Raw genomic sequence first — 22,495 nt, 5'->3', positions numbered from 1 at the left:
CCATCATTAAATCATTCTCTGGGCAATTCTTACGTACAGCAAATGAAAACATCATTTCTATGATATCTATGTTTTGCCCAAAAACAGCATAGTCCAGACGTCTCCTGCCTCGAATGTTTTTCGTCAGTAAATTTGCTCCTTTCGAAAGAAGAAGATGCACCAGGTCTTTGCAGCTTCGTGAACTGGTGTTCACCGCTAAGTGGAGAGTAGTGTTTTGCTCTCCTGATGTCTTCGCATCTAAGTCAACTCCCCAGTTCATTACTTCCGTAATCAATTCTTCTAGTTGTGAGTTGAATGGATTACTGTAAATTAAGCGGTGCAAGACGTTTAAACCATGCTGATCTGTTAGTGTTAGATCAGCACCAGCATGGATGAATTTGTGAATTTGGTTATTCAAGGGTAAATTGGGGTTTTTGATAAGGAGTGTTGCAGTGTTGACGTTTGGGCGGAACTTCAACAAATAATTTAGGTTCACTGTGTTGCAAGTCGTGACAGACAGATGGGTTGGTGTTCTTCCCTTTGGGCCTTTAAGGTTTTTGCTTCCGCCATAGTCGAGAAGGGTTTTAGTAGGTTATACTTGGGGCTGACTGCTTCATGCAGTCCCTGAAGAGTTTCTTCTGTTTGGATCAACTCCTTTCTCTAGTAATTGGATCATGGTGCATTCGTTCGTAATTTTTACAGGCGTATGTAATGCAGTAGGTATTGCCGTGAAGATCTATCGGCGCATTGACATCTTTGAATTTCGACAATGTTAGGTTGATAAGGGATAGGTCTGTAAAAAAAATATGTTACATATTTGATAAAATTAGCCGTAATTAAGTTAGATGTAGTTTATCATTATATTATTTCAATATTTGAAATATCTGTATCAAATAATCTCAATAATTCAGTTGATTGGTGTTAATTGATTGTTTTTTAGCTAGAGCATAATCATTTCTCGACTAGTCTTATGCATTTTTGATAAGATAAGTAAGGCTCTCTGTACACATTATTGAATTCAGTAAATAACGTCAATTAAGTTTGAATCCCAATTGTTACTACTACAGTTAAAAGTGTGAAATGTGGAACCAGAGAATCAAAATTTAATTCCGTTGAAAATAACTATGTAACAAATCTAGATATCTCGACTTACCCTTTTTCCTAAAAGAAAAAGACGCTGGTGTCATTTTTCATGGCAGTAGTAAGATAAATCTTCCTCAACTCAAGTCTCTTCGGTGAAAGCAAGGATTACTGCTGACTAGGTATAGCGGAATATGTCCAAACTCCAAATTGATTTTGCATTTCCGAATTACTGGTACTCTAAGTTCAGATAATTTTTTATAGTCGATATTTCAATTTTCGTTTTGAAAATCCATCCATGTGTGAAATCCATCAAATGAAAAAGATAAATGCACTGACATAAAGTAAGTAGCTTTTGAGATCTTGTTTCTATTCGTATTCACTAGTTTCGAGACATTCTTTCAGAAGTTCTGTTTCAAAATACTTAATATCATTTATGCAAAAAACAGGTAATTTATATTCATAGTTCAGCTGCGTTTAAAGGAAGTTGATAGCTGTATCTTTCGCCGTTCTTATCTTCATAGCATTCTGGTATGCTTTCATCAAACTGTAACGCAACGCGTGAAAATTTTTGGAATTATTTCTAATCTCCGATGAGGCACTTTTGTTTTTTAAAATTTTGCAAGCTCGACTTCATTCATAAGAAGTAAATTTTTGATTAACAAGCCGGAAAATGATGACTCTTTAGGCTCTTCAGCTTTTCGATCCTCATTTTGGCAGAGATTGTGAAGTTTAGATATATTAGAATAGAAGTCCGTGGTACTGAATAAGCCATCATCAAATCATGCCCTGGGTAATCTTCACGTACAGCAAACGAAAACATCATTTCTTTGATATCAATGTTTTGCCCAAAAACAGCATAGTCCAGAGGTCTCCTGCCTCGAATGTTTTTCGTCAGTAAATTTGCTCCTTTCGAAAGTTGAAGATGCACTAGGTCTTTACAGCCTCATGAACTGGTTTTGACCGCTAAATGGAGAGCAGTGATTTGCTCTCCTGATGTCTTCGCATCTAAGTCAACTCCCCAGTTCATTACATCCGTAATCAATTCTTCTAGTTGTGAGTTGAATGGACTACTGTAAATTAAGCGGTGCAACACGTTCAAACCGTTCTGATCCGTTAGTGTTAGACCAACAACAGCTCGGATGAATTTGGGAATTTGCTTATTCAAGGGTAAATTGGGGTTTTTGATGAGGAGGGCTAATGCAGTGCTACGATCATTGTCTCTTATGTTGACGTTTGGGCCGACTTCAACAAATAATTTAGGTTCACTGTGTTGCAAGTCGTGACTGACAGATGGGTTGGTGTTTTTCCCGTTGGGCCTTTAGGGTTTTTGCTTCCGCCATAGTCGAGAAGGGTTTTAGTAGGTGATACTTGGGGCTGACTGCTTCATGCAGTCCCTGAAGAGTTTCTTCTGTTTGGATCAGCTCCTTTCTCTAGTAATTGGATCATGGTGCATTCGTTCATAATTTTTACAGGCGTAGGAATATAATGCAGTAGGTATTGCCGTGAAGATCCATCGGCGCATTGACATCTTCGAATTTCGACAACGTTAGGTCGATAAAGGATAGGTCTGTAAAAAAGAAATATATTACAGATTTGATAAAATTAGCCGTAATTAAATAAAATAAATAATCTCAATAATTAGGTTAATTCAGTTGATTAGTGTGAATAAATTGTTTTTTAGCTATCATAAGATAAGTAAGGCACTCTGTACACATTATTGAATTCAGTAAATAACGAAAATTAAGTTTAAATCCCAATTGTTACTACTACAGTTAAAAGTGTGAAATGTGGAACCAGAGAATCAAAATTTAATTTCGTTGAAAATAACTATGTAAAGAATCTAGATATCTCGACTTACCCTTTTTCCTAAAAAGAAAAGATGGCGGTAGTAGGAGAAATCTTCCTCAACTCAAGTCTCTTCGGTGAAAGCAAGGATTACTGCTGACTAGGTATAGCGGAGTATGTCCAAACTCCAAATTGGGTTTGCATATTCGGATTACAAGTACAGATAATTTTTATAGTCGAATTTTCAGTTTTCGTTTTGAAAATCCATCCATGTGTGAAATCCATCGAATGAAAAAGATAAATGCACTGATATAAAGTTAGTAGCTTTTGCGATCTTGTTTCTATTCGTATTCACTAGTATCGTGAAATTCTTTCAGAAGTTCTGTTTCAAAATTACTTACTATCATTTCTATGCAAAGAACAGTTGATTTATATTCATAGTTCAGCTGCGTATAAAGGAATTGATAGAGCTTGTAAAGGTTCGATATAATAGAATAGAAGCCTATGGTCCTTTGGTAAGCCATCATCAAATAATTCGCTGGGCGTACAGCGAAGTCCTTCTGTCTAGAATGTTTTTCTTGAGTAAATTTGCTTCTTTTGACAGAAGAAGATGCACCAAGTCTTTGGAGATACGTTGAGCTGTGTCTGAAGGAAGTTGATAGCTTCAGCAGTCCTTATCTTCCCAGCATTCTTGTATGATTTCGTTAAACTGTAACGGTATGCTTGAAAATTTTTGAAATTACTACTAATCTCCGATGAGGCACTCTTGTATTTTAAAACTTTAGCTAGCTCGACTTCATTCATAAGAATTACATTTTTGATGTTCAAGCCGGAAGATGATGCCACTTTAAGATCTTCAGCTTTTCGATACTCATCTTGGCAGAGACTGTCAAGTTTAAATATATTAGAAGAGAAGTCCGTGGTCCGATGGTAAGCCATCATCAAATCATTCTCTGGGCAATTGTAACGATACTCATTTTGGCAGAGATTGTGAAGTTTAAATATATTAGAACAGAAGTCCGTGGTCCGATGGTAAGCCATCATCAAATCATTCTCTGGGCAATTGTAACGATACTCATTTTGGCAGAGATTGTGAAGTTTAAATATATTAGAACAGAAGTCCGTGTTCCGATGGTAAGCCATCATCAAATCATTCTCTGGGAAATTTTTACGTACAGCAAACGAAAACAACATTTCTATAATATCTATGTTTTGCCCAAAAACAGCATAGTCCAATGGTCTCCTCCCTTGAATGTTTTTCATCAGTAAACTTGTTCCTTTCGAGAGAAGAAAATGCTCCAGGTCGTTGCTGCTTTGTGAACTGGTGTTCACCGCTAAATGGAGAGCAGTGTTTTGCTCTCCTGATATCTTCGCATCTAAGTCAACTCCCCAGATTATTATATCCGTAATCAATTCTTCTAGTTGTGAGTTGAATGGATTACTGTAAACTAAGCGGTGCAACACGTTCAAACCGTTCTGATCTGTAAGTGTTAGATCAGCACCAGCACGGATGAATTTGCGAATTTGGTTATCCAAAGGTAAATTGGGGTTTTTGATGAGGAGGGCTAATGCAGTGTTGCGATCATTGTCTTTTATGTTGACATTTGGGCATAACGTCAACACATAATTTATGATCAGTCTGTTGCAAGAGACGACAGCCAGATGTATGCGTGTTCTTCCATTTGGACCTTTAAGGTTTATGTCTCCGCCATAATTGAGAAGGGTTTGAAGTAGGTCACACTTGAGGCTCACTGCTTCATGCATGGGAGCAATCCCTGAAGAGTTTTTTCTGTTCGGTTTAGATCCTTTCTCTAATAATTTGACCATGGTGCTTTCGTTTGCAATTTTTACGGCCATATGTAATGCAGTATTGCACTGAAGATCTAAGGGCCCATTGACATCTTCGAATTCGTACAACATTAGGTCGATAGGGAGATCTACATGAAAACAAAATATGTTACATTTTTGGTAAAATTAGCAGTATCGTAATGTATCACTTCAATATTTGGAATATCTATATCAAATTGTTCAATCATCTCAATAATTCAGTCGATGAAAGTAAATTGGGGCGAGTTCGTTTCATTTTTAGTATTATCGCAGTTTTCATTTGTCAAATATCAAAAGACTTTCAAGATAGGCTGATCTGTTTTTACGTAATATGGGGCCATTGTCCTAACATATTCTGCTTGAATTTAATATAATTTGGTGACGCGATCAACATAAAATTCTGCATTAAACTTGAAAAGGCTATTCTTTTGTACACATGTAAAATTTCAACACCATCAGATCTTTATTCTTCGTCAATTTTCCATCGAATTCGTAGTTTTGAAAATATAAGAGAAACAAGATCATATTTACTAAACGGCCAGTTGAATTTTGTTTACCATTTACAAATACATGAATGAATTTTTTCCTCGAATATTATCAAAAAATGTTGATGGCTCAAAACTCGATATATCAAATTTTGAAAAATTCAGAATGAAAACGTCTCTGAAACCATTTCACCAATCAAATAAAATATGCTTCAACACTAAGTTCTAGCACCAATAATTTCGAAATGATGAATTTTTGGATATATATTACCATTACAATATAATTTAAGTTTTATATTATGTTCTAATCAACTCCAAGATGTTTTCATTTTGTATGCCTTTTTTAATGAGATAATCGACGAGAATAGGTCAAAGGGTAAACTCGACACTGCTTTTAATCATTTTGTCACGTCATTCTTCAAGATATTTCACGCACCCAGTTGAAATTTTACGTGTAATATATACTAACAATTTCATGCTGTATGCAAAAATTCATGGAACCTTATATTTCAATTCATCAATATATTATCTACTTCATTGAGAGATGTAAGTACTAAAAGAAAAGTTGAGAGATTAAAATTAGTTTTGGTGGAGAATATCGCAGTTTTTATGGATTTGTTTTAGATTAATTTCCGACATCCCCTGCCTCACCTGCTTCTTGATTTCTCATTCCGATTTTTGTATGTTTTCATTATTTTATTAATTTAATTTTTTTTCACGCAATTGAACTTGCCTAGTGTAATTTTTTTGTGAGTTCATATTATTAGGTACTCTTGGACGAAGTTACACAACACAAGCTTGGCTTAGGTGTCTCTTCCAAATATTGAACTTTGTTTGTATTGTATTGTATTTCACTAAGAACATATCGGACCTAATTGAAATTTATTATGTAAAATGGCAGTTGCAATTCTACTAGCTCGGCCCAATATCGTGTTGACTGCATAACATTAAAAAACTAGAGCAGAATTTGAAAGAAGTATATTTCGATAATGAAGTGGCACTAAATAAAAAAAAAATAATAATATTCTTCCCCAAATGGTACTCTTTAATAGTGAATCTGAATAAGGATTCAAACCTTATTGAAGAACGAGTAATACATACATGTCTGTATTCGGAAAAAATTATTCATCATTATCCACATTATTTATCAACTTCAACTTTCAAATATTATGTACTCGAAAAAATATAAAACAACATTCATTCATTAACAAAAGTCCTAAAAATTAGGTCTAATTTGATGCACGAAAAAAGCATACTATAGTTAAAAGAGTTTGTTATGTTAAACCAGAGAATTTTAAGTCACTTAAAAATAACTATGTAACAAATCTAGATATTTTGACTTACCCTTCTTTTTAATGAGAACTAAGCCTGTGTGTACCGTTTTTCATGGCTGTAGTATAATAAATCTGCCAGATTTTCAATCAAAAACTTCGTTCACTCCAAGCAAGGATTACTGCTGACTAGGTATAGCGGAGTTTGTCAAAAATGATTTGGAATATCAATAAGTTCTGATAATTTTTTATAGTCGTACTCACTGACCGCCTTATGTATATCTTCCATAATCTCGATGTATTTTGAATTTTTTTCGGATGCACTAACAACAACTTGAGTACGTGAAAATTCATCTTCTGGGTGAGACATCTTTTTGCACAATCTTCTAGGTTTCACGTTGAGTTTTTCGACATCGAAAAGCTCAACGTGAAACCTTTCAGAAACGACTGTGCTCCTATGAAAGTTTGTCGGAAATATATAGTACTCAAAATCATTCAAGAATGGCAATTAGGTCAGTTCAAGTGCCATTTAGGCATTATATCCGATAAACGCCAATTAAGTCAGAAACTTATTATTTAGTTTGATATTAAAATTCAATTTGGTAGGAATGTTCCAATTTATTTTGGTCTAGTAATGCCGTTAAGTCAACATAGATGTTATCATCAAGAAATATTCCAATAAGTATTTCGAATCATCTTAAAAGTATACGAAGTATATCTCCCTCCTGAAATTTTCTGTTTTCGTTTTGGAATGTGAGAAATTTATAGTCAATATCGATGTTATCAATAAGAAATATTCCAATTAGTATTTTGAATCACCTGAAATTTTCAGTTTTCGTTTTGGAATTTGTGAAATTCATCGAATGAAATGAAAAAAGAACCTATCTGAAATCGCGCTCTTGTAAATTTTTGAAGAAATTTCGAATTCCATTGCTCAATAGAATACTACTTTGAAAACAACGCCTTTTTGGTACAATTCTCTTGAGGAAAAGAAAAAACATATAAAAATGATAATTGCAGTTATGGGCTTTAAGTTTTTTTATAAAGTGATCATATTGAGTGACTGGTGGTTCCATTTTGGAAGGGGTCATGACCCCCTTGACAACCCCCTCTCCCTGGGACCGCGCTTGATAAAAAGTCATATTGAAAATATCATCCTATACAGAGTGTTTTACCATTGACGCATCGCTCTTTTACGGTTACAAAAGAGATGAAATTTTAGAATTTTTTTCGACACAGCATCATTAGAGCTACATTCTTGAATTTTTTGAAAATACAGAGGATGACCCAAAACATTTAAAGAAACATATTTTTTCTTCATAGAACGGCTTGTCTTTCATTGATTGCGTATCTTCATATGGTCGAAACTATCGTTTTGAGATATTCAGATTTCTTATAATATTCATATTGACATTTCATTATCTTATTTTTATTCATCACCTAGTCTCTTGACTGGATGTGTTCAGCTTTAACCATATCCTTCAATTTTCCATAGAGGAAATAATCAAGTGGGTTAAGATCTGGAGATCGAGAAGGCTATGACACGGCTCGACTCATCCAAGTATTGGGATAAGTATTGTGAAAGTAATTCCTCTCTTCTAAACTAAAATGAGGTCATGTGGAAATATAATCCTGTTATAATACCTTGTAGCATGCCGGGTAAAATATTTTGTAAAAAGTTAAGTAGACCAGAACTTGCTAAGCGACCGTCAGAAATCTGACGAGAAAGTGTGAGAGACAAAGAGGCAACATAAGATAATTGTTTATGTAGCTTACGGAAATTCAAAAAATAAAAACACCTTAATTGCATCTCAAAATTATTACTTTCTCTTCTCATGTTACTTGCATTTGCAAGTCGTTTGATGTTATCCAAATTATCTATGCAGCTTCAGAAGTAACATAAATTATTCATTCAATTTATAGCCATTATCTCTTTCTTCTATTGATTTATATTTGACAAAAAATTCAGTCCTTGATTTGTAATTTCTGGAATAAAATTAGAATATTATCTATCTTATCATCACAATGAATTTTTCAGTTTCTGATGAAAATAGAAAATCTGTAAATTATTTCTACCCAACGAAACTAAGACACTTTGAATAACTTCTATTCGAAATGTTTGTTTCATTACCTATATAGCATTTATAGACTTTTTCTGGTGAAGTTAGGAGTATTAAGTGATTTTCATATTGATTTAAATTATTCACGAAATTTTGCTGATTTTTGCTTCATTATACTCAATTCAGTCGTCTGATCACAAATCTGGTGTCAAAACTTTCTGTGACATAACAAGAAAACAATGACAAAATATCATTTCTTTTTTGTAACAATTTTCACGAGAAATTAAAATCAAGTACTCATATAAAAATAATAAGGTGAGATCTTCCCCTTTTGTATATAATTCATAAGAACATTTTATTTGTATTTTACACATAGCTATATTAAAATTATTAATTTTTTCGAAGAATTTGGTGGTTAAACTTGAGAGAATCAGAGTGTGAAATATGCTCTGTTTTACTTTGTGAATAAATTCAACTTAAGTGTTCTAGAAAACGTTAGATACATTTTTCCATATAAATTTTTTTTTCGTTTTTTTATTTTATTTCAACTAGTAAAATTTATAAACTGATGATACAATTGGATTAAATGCTATTGAAAATTATATCATAATAAAATATGAAGGGAATAAATAAATGAATAACAAAAATTAAAACATCTAATATTTATTCAAGTATCGATTAATATGTCATTCACAATAAAAAAATACAAAATGATCTTAAAAGCAATCACTAAAATTAATAATCACTAAAAATTATCAAGATCATCGAATAAAAATTGCCCAAATACATGAGAAGTGTTTATTTTCAATATATGGATGAAAATGTAAATCATAACCTATTTCATATTTTTTCTCACAGCCATTCTCGAGCTGATCCTATCCTATGGGACAAAATCCCTTCAGTATCATCCTTCAATTATATCTATAAGATGCCTATAAATAGAATTCTAATTTTGAAAACCTATCTTCCGTTCAGGATTCCAATGAAGTCAGTCTTATATCGCTTTCAACTCGACTCTAGTCAAGATGTTTCCAAAAATGTATAAAACATTGGTGATTTCAGCATTCTACAGCCAACCCTTAGTAGTTTACAAGATTTTCAAACGTCTATGTAAATAAGCCAAATCATCGTTGCTAAAAAAACTGAGTATATGCTCAGAAACTTCCAAGGGTAATATGAACAAAGAACTGAGGAAATCAGCTGCTTTCTTATTATCTTGGCGCCATTGGACCCCAGCATACAGCTTATCCAGAAAAAAATCGGAGAATTGCGGAAATATGACAACAGTCTTTGTGATTTCTCTGCGTAAATCATCATCTACGATCAACTTGCTGCAATCCTCCTTGCTCAACATCAAGAACTCATAGTAGGTTAAAGGCTGACCCCTTATACGCTTGACCTTCATCTTCTTCAGCTGCCTTTCGCATTTATTGTAGAGTGGCAGCTCATCACCAGAGAATGAACGCAAGTTTACCACTCTCTTTATTACAGAGTAGTCCAATCCTCTCATAATACCGTGGGTAAAGATTACTGCAACGTTGTATGCAGCCTTCCAATCGAAGGGTTTCATCTTACCCCAGTCAGTTCTTAGGTTAGCTCCGTTTACCAGCAAGATGTGCATCAACCGCGAGTTGTTGTTTCGGTTGTAAGCAAACTGCAAGGCTAACAAATTGCTGTCAGGAGTCACGGCATCCACATCAATACCGTAACTGATGAGTGCCCTGGCCAATGCAGATTTGCTGATCGACCAATTATTGGCCAAGTGGTGGAGGCTGTTACATCCTGATCTATCCGTTAGGTTGGGATCACTGCCGTATTCAAGTAGCTTCAGTATGTCCAGGAGCCTGCTTGGATGCTCCCTGACGTAGTAGATAAGAGTGGGAGTACCGAAAACGTCTTTTTTGTTGAGATCGGGTTTGCAGTCTAAGACTGCGTTCATAAAATTAGGGTGTTTGGACAAGGGTACCATTTGGAGGGGAAGGTAACCCTCGCCTCCTATCCTGTTGATGTCCCTTCCAAATTTGACTAGGTGCTTCAACAGTTCCTCGCGACCGTATTTGACTGCTTCATGCACTGGAGTGTAGTTCATGTTGTTCGTCTGGTTGGGGTTGGCTCCATTCTGTAGGGGATGCAAGAGAGTGGTTTCGTCGTTTAGACGTACTGGCTCATGCAGGGGATTATCCTGAGGGGATTCGATCCATGACATATTCATTGATGGAATTAACTCAGAGCTCAGAAATGATGTCGCCATTGAAAGAGTAATCTGGAAATAAAGATATATATAGCTTTTTTGGAAATGTCGTTTTTGGGACGCTGTGTCGAGGATGGTTTGTTTCCTCTACCTAAGATGTCTAAAACTGCTGGACAGATGTGTTCATTGATTAGGTTTTGTTCAAATTAATACTAGCGACTACTACTTCCGTTTTCTTCCGTGGGTAGCGCTATGTAACGGCCATATTTCCATGGATTGAATCATATTGGAAAGGAAATAGAGATCTTTAAGGAGAGAAAAGAATGAAGTTCTCGGAAGATAGCTTGGACCTGTCAATTCTGTTCTTTACGTGGAATTTTGTTACATAAAAACTATAATCATATAATTTCATCCCTGTGAGCTGCTACCCCGATCCCCTCAAATTTGAATAGCAGATATAGATCGTGAAATACTTTGTTGAAAATTTTTTCAAGATCTGGTTTTACGCTTACATAATACTCGACTTTGAAAATGAAAAGCTATCCAATTCATCTGGACCAGTGATTCTCAAAGTATCCAGGTGGACCCCGGGGACCACAGAGGGCTCGAAGGGGGTCCACGGTGTCGTGAAGAACAATTGGGGGTCCACAAGTTGTTAAGGGGGGTCCACGAAAATTTTTCTGGTTTCGATTGTAAAAAACAAAAATATCGGCTTGGCTTCATTCACCAAGCTGTGCGCTACTGAGTAGTGCCACAATTTAATCCTGAAATTGTTAATATCCAACTTTATTGTGTTATTCCAAAATATTCAATTAACGTTTCAAAATAATACCTAGAATTTGCATGGACGAAAATGTTTTTTTCCGTCTTTATCGAATTTAATTTCATAGGTTGTAGATACCTACCTATATCTACAAGTATTGCAGGGGTCCACCGAAATCAGTAAAGCTTGAAAGGGGCCCACGAAAAAAAAAATTGGGAACCACTGATCTAGATCTTAAAACGTTTACCAATTTCAATTATACAAAGCAGGTGGGGAAAATTTGATGAAAAAAGCGAGATAAGTGTTTTAGTTGAACAAATTTCAAATTAGAAATTTATATTTAATTACTTGTATACTGAAAAAAATCACCTAATTCAGAAAATAACTTCATATGCACATAAATGAAAGCATTTAGATACATATTTCCAAATCACGGTTAAACTTTTTTCCTTCGGATTCATAATCCATTGATCATTCAGCAAGTATGGAGAAATATTATAAAATATATTTTGCAAGGAAAATTTTTCTGTTTCCTAGAAAACCGGAAGTCCAAATGAAGAAACAATAGGTGAGAGATTGTCTCAAGACCTCCTCATTTTGAAAACCAGTAAAGTTTGCAAAAAAAAGTTTTTTTGGAAAAAAATTTTTCCCTCAATAACTTTCCTTGCCTTGATTCGATAGTTTTTCCGATAACATATTTGGATAGCCCGTGAAAAATACAATCATTTTGATAGGTCACTTTTCAATATTGCTCAATGGATAAGCCACAAAATCCTGTGACCCGCTTACGTGAAACACCCTGTACATTGAAATATTTTCCAAACAAAAATTAATTTCAAAATAAGTTGATGGTTTGAAAGCAGAAATTCACAAAAACCTTTTTAAATACATATTATGTAAATGAAAATTGACATAAGAACGTTATCATCAATAAAAAAAAGGTCTTAAAGATATAAAGGTTTTCCTGAAATCATCTGAAAAATTTTTGACTTTGAAGTTATTTAGAAGAATATAATATTACTTTGTGGAACTAGACCTACCTAAATTTTGAAAATTGATTTGAAAAAACATATTTGCTAAAATTTTTATAATTCACGTATTCGATTGTACAGAATCGAAAATTCATATGAAAAACCTAACAAAAAAGAAAACATTTTAATTTTAAGAAAAATTAGGTAATATGAGTTTAAATAGAATATTTCTGACATTCGTTGAATGAAGAGTTATGGAAATTTGAAAATTAATAATAATTGAACCATGCATAAAATTGACAGATTTTGAATAAATGAATCAAAGTTTAACCTATATAGCATCAATATCACTTGTATTAATTGAAATTAAAAACTTTCCACAATATACAAATGAATAACTACGAATAAAAGATAAACAAACTAATGCTGATTGATAAATGTCATTAGAATACTAGATATCAACTAAATGGATTCTGGATTCTTATCAATGGGTTTCTTCCTTATTAATGAAACTCAACTCCCTAAAACATTAGATATTGTGGATTATCTTACAGTTCCCAACTATTCCTTCATTTGCTATTATTGAGAATTGTCATTTAACAATTGAATTCCCTAGTTGTAAATCGAAAAATATAAATCAATAAACACAATCTCCAAAATGGTGAAAATTACAGACGAAGCTTCATGATTTCATTCAGATAAATCTAACTTATTCAACATTTTATATGAACATTCGAAAAATATTTCTTTGTGCAACCACGGGATTAAGCCACTGATGTCAAATAATTACATGATTCCATACAAATCTTAGTGTTCCAAAGTATTATTTGGCACCATAAACTGAAAAAAGTCACGTGACTGAAGCATGCAGAGATACATTACGCTAATAAGGTAAAACACCTTAATAAATGAATGACTATGCTTGTGATGACTGACGTCTTCCTGTATTATAAGATGAAAACAACTCTGAAAAAAATCAAAATTCGACACTATTGAAGCTGAAAGGTATAACATTAAACGAACGAGATGAATTAATTTTTTTAATTTGATCAGAATTCATGGATTGTTTTTTACACCTAAAAAATCATCGAGGTTTTTCCAGTTATTTTTAACTCATTAAATTTTTTTCAGAAAAATTTCAAAAGATATTAAAATGATAATTTCAAAACATTAGACCCAAAACCAAACACTTCTCTTATTAATTGTATTGTAGTAATGAAATTACAATTAAATCAACAAACAAAAATTCAACCAATTTGTATCTTGCAAAGATATGTTATTCGATATAAAAATATACCTTTTCAACTGAAATTTTTCGCACTCATTAATTAACACTCTGTATAGACTTATCTCTGATATATTGTTATTTCTAATCAATAGCCTGTTGATATTATTTATGCTATGAATGCAATAAATTGCTGAACAATAATATGAGAGTTCAATTTTTTTATTTTCGGTTTTGTTAATATTTTTGACTACGTCGACCATAAACTTCCACACAAAGCTTTATTATCTCCACATTTATTCAACTCATTGAAATAGCACAACTTTGATTCCAAATTTCCAATCAGAAAATTATGATTAATTGATTCAGATTTGATTCGATGTATAAAATGAATGAAAACAATTTAAAATGGTAATCTTCAATTACTATAATTCTTAAAGAAATAACAGTTGTTTTACCACACAAATTATTCATTTAAAAGTATATGAAATATGATGGACACTTTATAAAATGAAAAAAATCTACATTAAGCCAGTTGGGTCAGCAATCAATACATACCAATATTGTATTGATGAAATACAAAATGAAAACTTAATTCGACACTCTTAGTTGTCATTGATAACTTTGATATGAAAATATCAAAGCAAAATCAATATACCTATTCATTGTATGGTGATAGTATCTACATACACTGAAGTTAGACATGGTATGAGATCAAAACTGAAAGAACATACTGCAAATATTGAATCGAAATATTCCAAACGAAACATGAAAATACTGAATCAATGTGGAACATTGAGTACAAAAAAAATTCATCAAAATATCAAAGCATTGGCAACTTATTCTTTTATTCATACAAACAACTACATAAAATTATAAAGAAATGAAACATGGGCTAAAAGAATGCTAAGATTGAAAGCTAAAAGAACATTCAATGGAAATATTTAATATAATCCAAGAAAAAATATATAAGTTGATTTGACATTAATAACAGATATTCCTAATTGAACCTGAAAATAGCGATCAATGATTCGCTATTGATGATTCGTCAAAATATCAAAACAAAGGCAACATATTCTTATATTTATACAAACAAGTAAATCACATTATAAAGAAATGAAACTTGGGACAAGAATGCTAAGGTTGAAAGCTAAAAAAAACATTCAATGTAAATAAGTAATATAATTTACTTACTTGTTCCGAAGTATGTAAATGTTTACTAATTAATCAACTGAAATTGATCATACGTAAAAAACTAATAAACTAAACACAGCCTTTGTTATGGCCAATAATGCTAAAAATAAAATGGATCAGAATTACCATAATCAGTGCAAATGACTAGTAAAAACATTATTCAATTATTTGAAGAAGTGAACTCTTTTTAATAAGTGAAATACCCAATACCTATATATACGTATAATTATTATTTATAACGAATATTAAAAATGTTGATAAAAAATCAATCCAATTTGGAAATATCTATTTCGACAGAAAAAATGAAAAATAACTAAGGAGATTAACACAAATGTTGAATTAAATTGAAGATAAAACATACAAGTTTCTTGTTAAATATATACATCATAAAAAAAAAATTAATAAGAGGTGGAATGAAATACATATACATATTTCAAAATATACAAAGTTGACAACCACAGATGAATCGAATTGAAAAATATGTACCATATATTTTGTAATCGATTAATTGAAAATTAACGATACTTTTAAAGTTTTCAATCAAAAAGTGATTCATCCAACCTAATATCTAATTGATTGGCCCTGTCGTAATCTTTTTTTTTTATTGCTGCTACTTTTTCTTTTGCAAATATTCTCCTCATTATTGCTATATTGTGTGGTTTTTGGTAAAATCTTTCCCTTTCCTTGATCTGAAAATGAACGAGAAATCAGTATAATTAATGCCTCAATTAAATGTGTATTGGTTGAAAATGGGAGTTGAAAAAGTAACCTTTTGAAACAGAACCAAACCTTCACTATTCAACATACATATATACTTTTTTTCATCTAGAAATACAATTCTGAATCGACAAAATATTTAAAACAAACCAAAAGAATAACAACGATATCATAATTTTGATAATTATTTTAAATTGCCTCCATCAAGTAGACTTATTTTACCTTTATGATTGATGAAAAATTACTTACAGCTCTTTCAATGTCTTGGGGGTTGTATTCATATGTCATACCGCCCCTAATATGTCGTTGTTTCTGTTCCACCAGTTGTTTGGTTGGAAAAGGGTCTTTGGTAGCTATGTGCGTTTTCAGCCATTGGTGGTATCCGCTACCATTGATATCCTAAGTGTGATGTTCACGAACATCACCACCAAAAGGAATGACTTTGTTTAGTGATAGCTTCTACGGAAAATTCAGAAAAGTTTTAATCTCGACCAAGTCTTTTATGAATCTGTGGTGTTTTAACAAATGCGCTTTCTGTCGGAAACTTTTCGCACATGCCTCACATTTGAAGGTTTCTCACCTGTATGTGTTCGCATATGTACCTTAATATTCGATTTGTTTATAAACCCGCGATTACAAATGGAACATCTATGCATTGGTTTTTGTTTAACAACACTCCCATCTGTTGAATCTCTTGCGTACACACCTGAACAGGGAGATCGTCTTTTTTGGGCTTTGCTTCTTGCTTTCTTGGTGACATGCGGTGTTGTGGTTGTAGGATGAGGATAGTTATGGGCCATGTCAGGTGACCTCATTCTGCAATCTTCCATACTGTGGACATTGACATATGGAATATATCGACCATTGACTGTGAGCATTAGGTTGTCAGTTGTTGAACCAACATTGGCAGGGGGACTGGAGGCAGATATCAGATCAGAACTGTAATTCGTCGAACTAGAAGAATCTTGCCTAACTGGTGGACCGTTCTGAAGTCTATTCTGCAATAATGGCATGAGCGTATTATTCAATATGCTTTGTATTTGCGAGTTGTTATTTGGTGTGTTCTGGTGCTGTCTCATATTATAATCCATGCTACCATTATAATCATTAGGAGGCGTCGTAGGCAATATATACTCCGGAAGGCCTTCTTGTCCTATCAAATTCCCAGTTTGATCTTCAAATCCTTCCATAAGGGTGTCGAATCCCCAACTTTCTCTGGATGTTCCTTCACTTTCAGGATTGGCAGTGTTCACTGTTGTGTCCACCATTGTTGAATTGTCAATGTAGCCATACAGTCCCATACCATTCAAACCGGATATGTCATACGTATTGATCTCCGTCTTGATAGTATTCAAACATTCTCCTTGTGCCATTGGACTGTATGCTACGTAATTAGAACCAGAAACTGAATCTGGATTTATGTAATTAACATTGGCAGTGTCTTCACAGGAGAACATTTCATCAGGATTATCGTTAATGTTATTACATGTAGAACTAGAAACGACATTATGTTCATTGTAACTGTTATAACTGTTGTTGTTTTCTTCTTGGCCACGTTGGGATATTGCGTGGTATGGTGGCCTTGAATACCATTGATATTTAGGTTGGCTGTATAGCCAGTGAAGGGAGGAAGGGGTTTCAATTCAGCCAAATTATTGTTGTTGTTGGTGGGATTAAGCATGTCTCCGAAAACATGAAGGGTAGGTTTCGTTTCTATCTCGTAATCATCTTCGGTGAGGCTATTGACCAGCATACTATCGGTACTTAGGTTGGTCATAGAACTCTCCAATAGCATTTTTCTGTCGATGTATTCGTCTGCGGTGGAATTCTGCCAACTGGAGTAGAAGTCCACCTCGTTTTCATATTGCGATCCATTTCCGCTTATAGACATGCTAGGGGCGGCAGATATGTTGGGGAATTTCATTGTAGCCATCTATGCAATTTTGAAGGATTTGCAATTCGTTAATTTCCGTCTGATTTCGTTAGGAAAAATATCGCAATCTTGAGGATCAGCCTCATTTCGGATTCTGGAATGAGAAGAAAGAAGAATTAGAAGTAGGTCTAGATGGCCATATAATTATTATAAGATTATGGATAAATTTATGTAGGAGCAAATATTGCCAAAAAATAATTATTATAAGATTATGGATAAATTTATGTAGGAGCAAATATTGCCAAAAAATTTGATGAAAATGATGAGACTCATCATTAGAAAACGATGTGAACCTTAATTATTATCATTGTACTTTGGCTAATGTCAAGAAGTTGTTATATTTTCTTTGTATTTTTGTGAGTTCTTTTGATGAAATACAATCAGTAAAAACTATGGGAGATGATTCCCTAAATTAAGGGGCTTGTAGCGATCCTGGTACACCTAAGGATTCGAAAAATCATCGCTTGGAGTCATAAAATCATTATACAATGTGCATGCCTTAATAAAATTTGAATTCGTCTCTAAACAACAAAGTTTTCAAACCCAAGTTATTATATTGTATGCAATTGTCGTACTCGAGAAGTATAACACTTTTTGTGAATGAAAAAAAAAGAGCTCATGATCCAAGACATAAGCTTGATTCAGAATATGTGTATAATGAAATGAATTATGAATTTAATATCGTCACAATGTCTGCCTGACGCCTCTATCTTTGAATTTTGAGTCACGAATGAAGAAAGCTAGAAACTTGACATTTTCACGGTTGCGACCTCAAATACCGCAGCTAAATTCAATAATGGGCAAAATTAAAATTCATACTGGAATTCGAATTCCAAGTAGGTTGTTCTTGAATACGCATAATACTTATTTTATGAAAGAAGTTATGAATTTTTGGTTGTGTGTTAATTTCATAACAGCATACTCGATCGAAATGAAAATTTTGATGTAAGATGGTAATTCAAAGTTCAAAGCCTCATCGAAATAAAAGGAATTTTGAAATTATATTCAAAGTTAAGGTCTGTCCTGTCAACATTTTTCAAATAATGCAATTCAAAACTACCAATAACATGAAAAAAGTAGTTGTGAAATTCATCAAGCAATCCGTTTTAAAAAGAATACAAAGGTGCTCCAGTTGAATTATCAAAATCGTTTCTCACTTTTGCATGACAATAGAAATATTCGATCTGAAAAGTTCACTTGCCAAAACCAGTCAATTTTCAGAATCGAATTCTATTTGATTTTACAGAAATGAAATAACCCTAAGTGAATAATCCGCTATATGTCAATTTGATACAATAAAAAAATGAATAAATAAAACAAACTAAATTTAAAGGCCAGTTTTACCAAAATCAATTATAATGAATTAGTGTCAATGAGTTATTGTGCATTGCAAATTTACCTGGTAATGCTGGTTGAGGATCAATTTTTATATTCAGTTCGAAGTCATGAGCTTCAAAAAGATCGTTGTTTTCAACCGTACTTGGTTGTGGTGGAGGTTTGGGTACTACCCTTGGTGCAGGTGGTGCCATTTCTGGAACAAGTTCAGGAAGTGACTCTTCTGCGTGTCTCAAACTCATGGTAGGTTTCGTGGAACACCTAGTAAAAGCATCATAAACCTGAAATAAACAAGTTTGTTAATAACCATACAAAAAAATTCATCGAATAGATTGATGTTAAAGAGAAGTTGATTTATGTTGCATCTTTCTCCATCAAGATCCACGAGGCTCTCATTTTCAAATATATGTAGGTTCAGGGTGTCCCCCAAAATAGTCTAACCGAAAATTTTGGTATTTGAGAGTGTCGAATAATTTTGTAAATTTTAAAATTATATTAATGAATCTGGTGATGACGAATAATTTCGGAGTAAAAAAGTGTCTACTAACTAACTGTTCAGTTGATTAATGTTTAGATATTAACGACAAACGTTTTCATCATTTCAATATTGTTTATTATTTTTATTATATATTTATTATTAATGCTCTAGTTTTCCATGGGACACTCTGTAAGAATTAGAAAAATATTTACCTTTCTCCCGTTACTTGCAGCGTGTTCCTCCCTAATGGCTTTTTCAGCTTCTTCGATATTTCTCCTCCTATTCCGATCGTTTATATAAGCGATACTAGTAATTGTGGAGGTCCTGACCATATCAAGTTCAGAAGCTCTTTGCTCCAACTCAAACAGCCTCATTTCCAATTCATTGGCCCTGTGGATATCTCCATTGGTCCGGCTAATTCTCTTTCTTCCGCTAATCTTCTCTTTTCCATAGCAAAATTGCGGGGATTTTTTTGAATCTTTCTTTTTCTTTGATCTGAAAATAATCGTTATTCAATAATGATAATATAATAATAAATTGCCTTCATTAATCAGAATGAATAAAAATAATTGATAATTTCAACTTACTACTAGTTCGGGAATGAAACTCTCGATGATTAGTGAAATTTATGGTCCACATAGGCTGAATATTTTTTTCATACGTACTAATTAAATTATTAATAATTACGATCAGAATTCCTAATAATGAAGCTTTATTTTTCAAGATAATAGCTTATTCGACTTTTGTTAATTATAGCAGAAACAATTGATAATACTTTATTTATTATTTTTTAATATATTTTTTCCTATGATTTCAAATCCTCTTTTTATATCTTCTTTACATTCTAGGGGCACATCAGGTTTCCACACAACACCTATGTAACTACCGCCATAAGTGTCACGGAAAAAGACACAGTGATCTCCATAAGTATTCCTTAATTCTTTGAATAAAATTTGAATAGGATCAAACTTTATAACAGGCATATGTTGATTCTCCTTAGGCTCCATGTAAGTTATTTGTGAATCAATTCCATTATTAGATAAGGCCTCGTGTCTTCTTGGATTCAAAAGATATTTTACATTCAAAACATAGTCAAATCCTGTGGCATTTGGTATAAATAAGTCCTTCCAGTAACAAAGAGATTCTTCCATAATCATTTTCTCGAAATAATTCAAGAATTTAGTAGCAAGAACTTTAAGCCTAATAAGTACTTGTTTACATGGAGCTGTTGCTGTGAATGATGAATTTTATCGTCGTATGGGGTTAAAATGAACAAATCTGGATGGTTTTCCCTATTTTTTCCATGTCGGTTTCTAGCCTGAATATCCTTTCCTCTTATAATTCATTATTGAAATTGATTATGATAGGTTGCCAGTCCCATTGGGCTTCTACTAAAAATTTCAAAAACCGTAGGAATGCTTCTTGAGGGGACACAGCTGGATTGTATAAATATTTATGTACATATTGATGTGCATTCAATAATTCAATTAATGAAAGCATTGAATTTATTTAATTTACTTTTCATGTTCGGTCCCAAAGCTAGGATTGCTTGCATGCTGGTTTTGTCGGCGGATAGCGGTATCATCTCCACAGGCAGCAATGCTTTGTTACCGACCATGTTTAAGTTCCTCCGAACGCTACTAGTTTACGGAGGATATCCATCCTTCCGTAAAGTCATTTCTTTAACTTCCGTATCACAATCGCTCTCATCGTCCCTTTCGCTACTCTCTCGAACATCCATTATTGCCGACCTAGAAATTTCACTTCTTGCTGGGGATGATCCACTATCACTGTTGGATTTCATACTCAAGTCAATGGGAGTGACTTGTGTTGGCGAAACTCTGGGTGAGGAATTTTCTATTTCTTCGGGCGTGGGTGTCCTTTGAGACTGAAGGATCGCATCCAGGTGAACACGTTTGCTGAATGCTTCTGTGTTTAGGTTTTGCATCATCCTGTTGTTGTTGGAAGGTTGGGTCGGTTGTAGCAGTCCGTGATAAAAATGGGAGTAAGGTGAGGGTATGAGTAAGGGAGGGGGTAAAAAAGGTGGAGGAATTAGACCCTGGAAGAGAGGTAATCTTCTGGCATCACTATTTTCTAGCGAAGAGTCAGAATTGTGTGATTCTGGCGAGCTGACCGATGGAGATGCTGAATTTTTGTATTCATCCAGACCTAAGAGCATAAGCTCTTCTTTTGTTTTTATGTGTAGGAACGGCGGGGGAAAATGTTGGCTGCTAAGCATATTTAGGCCAAAATTAGAGTGAGGTGGCGGAGGCGGGGTTTTCTCAGGTGGTCGGACGCCTGGCATAGAAGTATAGTTGTTCTGGCTCTGTTGAAGTTGCTTTTGTTGTTGGTCTTGTAGAAGGCAATGGATTTTGAAACAGTTGGATCTTCTGCCGTACCTAGATCCACTCTTGGACATTCCCACTAGGACGCATTTTCTCAGTCTACAAGATTTACAGGCTGTCCTGTTTTTCTTATTTATTACGCATTCTCCGTTATTCTTGCAATCCGATATCGAACTCATGTTGTTGTAGGATCGGCCAAAAAATGACTGAAACAAAAAAAGAATAATTAGAAAAGCTATTTTGAATTTATCGAAGTCATATTCAACAGAGGAATAAGTAGTCGTGAACGAAAAGGGAATTATTAAATTTTTATATTTCTTAATATTTGCATAATTCTTGGTTTTAGGTTTTATTGTATTATGATGAATTATAACATAAATTGCAATGCAGATGCTGGGTTTCTTAATGCAACTTATCGACATAAATTTTCACACAGGCTTAGGAGAGTTGGCATAGAAAACATTGAAAACGAACATAAAAAATGTGACATTTTGAAGGGATACTAGATTTGCAACAACTTCTTGGGAACTGGAGCTGACACAATTCCAGGATAGCGGTATCATCTCCACAGGCAGCAATGCTTTGTTACCGACCATGTTTAAGTTCCCTCCGAACGCTACTAGTTTACGGAGGATTTCTATCCTTCCGTGTAAAACTGCTAGGTGCACAGGAGTGTTTCCTAACTAATTCCATTTGTTAGGGTCGGCCTTCTTGATAAGCATACATGAGACCATCGATTCGTCGTTCCTTAGCACCGCTAGATGGAGCATGGTGTTTCCATCCTTGTCCACTTCATCGTCGATCCCCTTGGGTATGTCTTTAATGTCTGGCCTGAGAAAATATATGTTATATT

At 33.7% G+C, this 22,495-nt stretch overlaps 2 protein-coding genes and 1 pseudogene across 3 annotated transcripts in view; all 3 read right to left on the bottom strand.

Annotated features, from left to right (window-relative positions):
* Positions 1-1,299: 1,299 nt before the first annotated feature.
* Positions 1,300-7,073, bottom strand: LOC123676137 (serine/threonine-protein phosphatase 6 regulatory ankyrin repeat subunit B-like). The gene is made up of 2 exons (XM_045611865.1): positions 2,921-7,073; positions 1,300-2,629 (listed from the first exon to the last, which is right to left on the bottom strand). The coding sequence occupies exon 1, from the start codon at positions 4,765-4,767 to the stop codon at positions 3,412-3,414; it is 1,356 nt and encodes a 451-aa protein (XP_045467821.1). The 5' UTR covers positions 4,768-7,073; the 3' UTR covers positions 1,300-2,629; positions 2,921-3,411.
* An 8,313-nt stretch (positions 7,074-15,386) lies between these two features.
* Positions 15,387-19,919, bottom strand: LOC123676131 (annotated as a pseudogene).
* Positions 19,920-20,062: 143 nt separating this feature from the next.
* The window catches only part of LOC123676148 (knirps-related protein-like), a 45,060-nt gene continuing 42,627 nt past the window's right edge, over positions 20,063-22,495 (bottom strand). For both annotated transcript variants that reach the window (XM_045611871.1, XM_045611880.1), the window contains exon 2: positions 20,063-22,473. In XM_045611871.1, coding sequence (XP_045467827.1) covers positions 20,943-22,064 — 1,122 coding nt within the window. In that variant the 5' untranslated portion in view covers positions 22,065-22,473 and the 3' untranslated portion in view covers positions 20,063-20,942. The remainder of the gene's footprint in view (positions 22,474-22,495) is intronic.

The sequence above is a fragment of the Harmonia axyridis genome, chromosome 1 (assembly GCF_914767665.1).
Source record: "Harmonia axyridis chromosome 1, icHarAxyr1.1, whole genome shotgun sequence".
NCBI lineage: Eukaryota > Metazoa > Arthropoda > Insecta > Coleoptera > Coccinellidae > Harmonia > Harmonia axyridis.
This window is presented reverse-complemented; position numbering and strand designations above follow the sequence as displayed.

Bases quoted from the DNA above. Each gene is read 5' to 3' on its own strand.
- LOC123676137 (XM_045611865.1), bottom strand. From the start codon at position 4,767: ATGTTGTACGAATTCGAAGATGTCAATGGGCCCTTAGATCTTCAGTGC.